This window comes from Triticum dicoccoides, chromosome 6B, assembly GCF_002162155.2.
Source record: "Triticum dicoccoides isolate Atlit2015 ecotype Zavitan chromosome 6B, WEW_v2.0, whole genome shotgun sequence".
In the NCBI taxonomy this organism is placed as follows: Eukaryota; Viridiplantae; Streptophyta; class Magnoliopsida; order Poales; family Poaceae; genus Triticum; species Triticum dicoccoides.
In genome coordinates, this window is record NC_041391.1 from 588,946,544 (window position 1) to 588,948,816 (window position 2,273).

At 56.7% G+C, this 2,273-nt stretch overlaps 1 protein-coding gene across 1 annotated transcript; it reads right to left on the bottom strand.

Annotated features, from left to right (window-relative positions):
• Positions 1-385: 385 nt before the first annotated feature.
• On the bottom strand, positions 386-2,267 carry LOC119325780 (transcription factor TCP14-like). Its single transcript, XM_037599507.1, has one exon. The coding sequence runs from the start codon at positions 2,041-2,043 to the stop codon at positions 835-837; it is 1,209 nt and encodes a 402-aa protein (XP_037455404.1). The 5' UTR covers positions 2,044-2,267; the 3' UTR covers positions 386-834.
• Between the last annotated feature and the right edge of the window lie 6 nt (positions 2,268-2,273).

Consider the following 2,273-nt stretch of genomic DNA (forward strand, 5'->3'; position numbering starts at 1 on the left):
CCCTCGGTAAAGAAATATATGATCGTTTAGATCACTATATATAATGATCTAAACGTATATAGTGATCTAAACGATGTTATATTTCTTTACAGAGAGAGTACATTATAAAACCCGTATTGTTGGATTCGTATTCAAAATAAGTTGTCAAGCATTCAAATTATACTAATTTTGTGGTCGATTCTTTCATTTTGCTAGTTCGACAAAAATATATGAGGGGGACTAATAAATAAAGTAGGACCAAGTAAGTGCCCGCAGATCAGGCATGATCATAAGTTGGATACCATGGGAGAAAGCAAAAGGACGTTGGCGGATCAATAACCCTAGCTAGCTAGCTGGTTGATCAAGAAAAAACAAATTGATTAAGGAGCACAAGCAGCATGCAAAATGGAATTAATGGCCCTGCATGGTGTAAAATAATTTGAGAGCTAGGACTAGCAAAGCTTGGTGGCAAACAAAAAAATGAACCATCGATCGATCACGGCAGGTGACGAATGCCATGCCTGATGAAAATCTCTTCCGCTCGCATTTGATCAAACCCTAATGCTAAAAGAACAAAAATAAACAATCTCTTGCTGCTGCTGCGGATGTGTTTCCCTCCTCTCCTCCAATGGCACACCTCGCTCTTCCACTCACAAGCACAAACGTACGTGCGCTAAGTATGATGATGATTTAAATGCCATGGGATCGCAGCTGAGTGTAATCCTCGCGAGTTGTCTAATGTCTAGGAGTGGAGGAAGGAAACCACAAAAGGAAAAAGAAATCGAAGACAAAGAACAGATCAAAGCCACACCAGAGAACAATGCATGCGATGCGATCCTCGGAGGCCCGCCCGGCCTACGACTCGCTGGTGCTCATGCTCTCATGCCGCTCGCCGCCGCCGCCGCCACCTCCGTGTTGCTGCTGGCTAGACGATCCTCCTGCACCACCGCCTCCTTGGCCCGCCGCTGCTTCCGCCGCCTGTGTCCGGTACGCGTTCAGCGCGGCGAGGATCCCCATCTGCCCATCGCCTCCGCCTCCGCCACCACCGCTGCCTCCCACGGGGCCGAGCCCCAGCTGCTGCCCGGTTAGCAGCGCCATCGGTGCAGGGAAGTTCATGAAATGTAGCCCGCTTGGCACGCTCCCACGATACACGGCAGCAGCGGCGCCGGCGCTGCCCACTTGCGGGAAAGTCCAGATCGACTCACCACTTCCTCCTCCACCGCCGCCGTTTCCACCGCCGGAAGGCGCCCCGCCGCTCTGCGTGTTGTTGCTTGGCACCATCCAGACGGTGCCCGGCATTTGGCTCTGCGTGTACCCCGCCATCTGCTGCTGGTACTGTTGCTGCTGCTGCTGATGTTGTTGTTGCTGCTGCTGTTGCATTTCTTGCTCCCATCGCCGCTTCCTCGAAAGGTCAGCGGCTGCGGCAGCGGCAGCAGCTGACGCCGAGGGCTGCACGTCAAGACCGACGCTGCCCGAGTGGAAGTTGAGCAACAGCGGCGACGGAGTGGACGAAGACGAGGCGGGGCCTTCAGGCGGGTACCCGAGTCCCACAACCCGGTCCCACGCGTCGGCACGGGAGCCGAACCTTACGCCGGGGCTTGGCAAGGCCCCGCGGAGGTGGGCCGGGATGGAGAGCGAGGAGCCAGATGAGCGGAGGGAGATGTTGAGGGAGGTGAAGTTGGCCGGGATGGTGCCAGTGCCGGTGGCCGCGATCACCGCCGGCTCCGCCTGCTGCAGCAGCCACTCGATGGTCTCGCCGTCCGTCTTGTGCCCCAGCTCCCGGGTCAGCTGGAACACCCTCGCCGCGCACAGCGCAGGCATCCGGATGCGCCGTCCCCGGCCCTCCACCTTGGTGTGCCGGTCCTTCGTCGATGTCCGCTTGGGCACCGCCTTCCGCACCTGCATCTCCCCTCCGGCGGCACCGCCAGGGGCTGCTCCATTCCCGCCGCCCGCCGAGGTGCCCCCCGCAGCCGAGCTGGAGCACGGTTGCTCCTCCTTCTTCTCGAGGAGCTGCAAGGGGAAGTTGGGCCGACGGCCGCCTCCGGCGTCTCCGGCGATGTCCATGGTCAATTAGGCCATGTTATATACACACACAGCTATCTCTGCGTGTATATGCTTTGGCCGGGTAAATGGGTGGTTGTTTGCAGGCGAGGGGAACGGATTTGATGTCGCCGACCGCTTCTTGTGGGTCTAGCTCGAGATTGGTTAGGTGTGATGGAGACGACGGTAGAGAGAGAGTCCAGGAGCTAAGCTATGAGGTAAAGATTATAGGTTTGGAAGGAATCCTTCCTCAT

Coding starts and splice junctions, on each gene's coding strand:
- LOC119325780 (XM_037599507.1), bottom strand. CDS start 2,043: ATGGACATCGCCGGAGACGCCGGAGGCGGCCGTCGGCCCAACTTCCCC.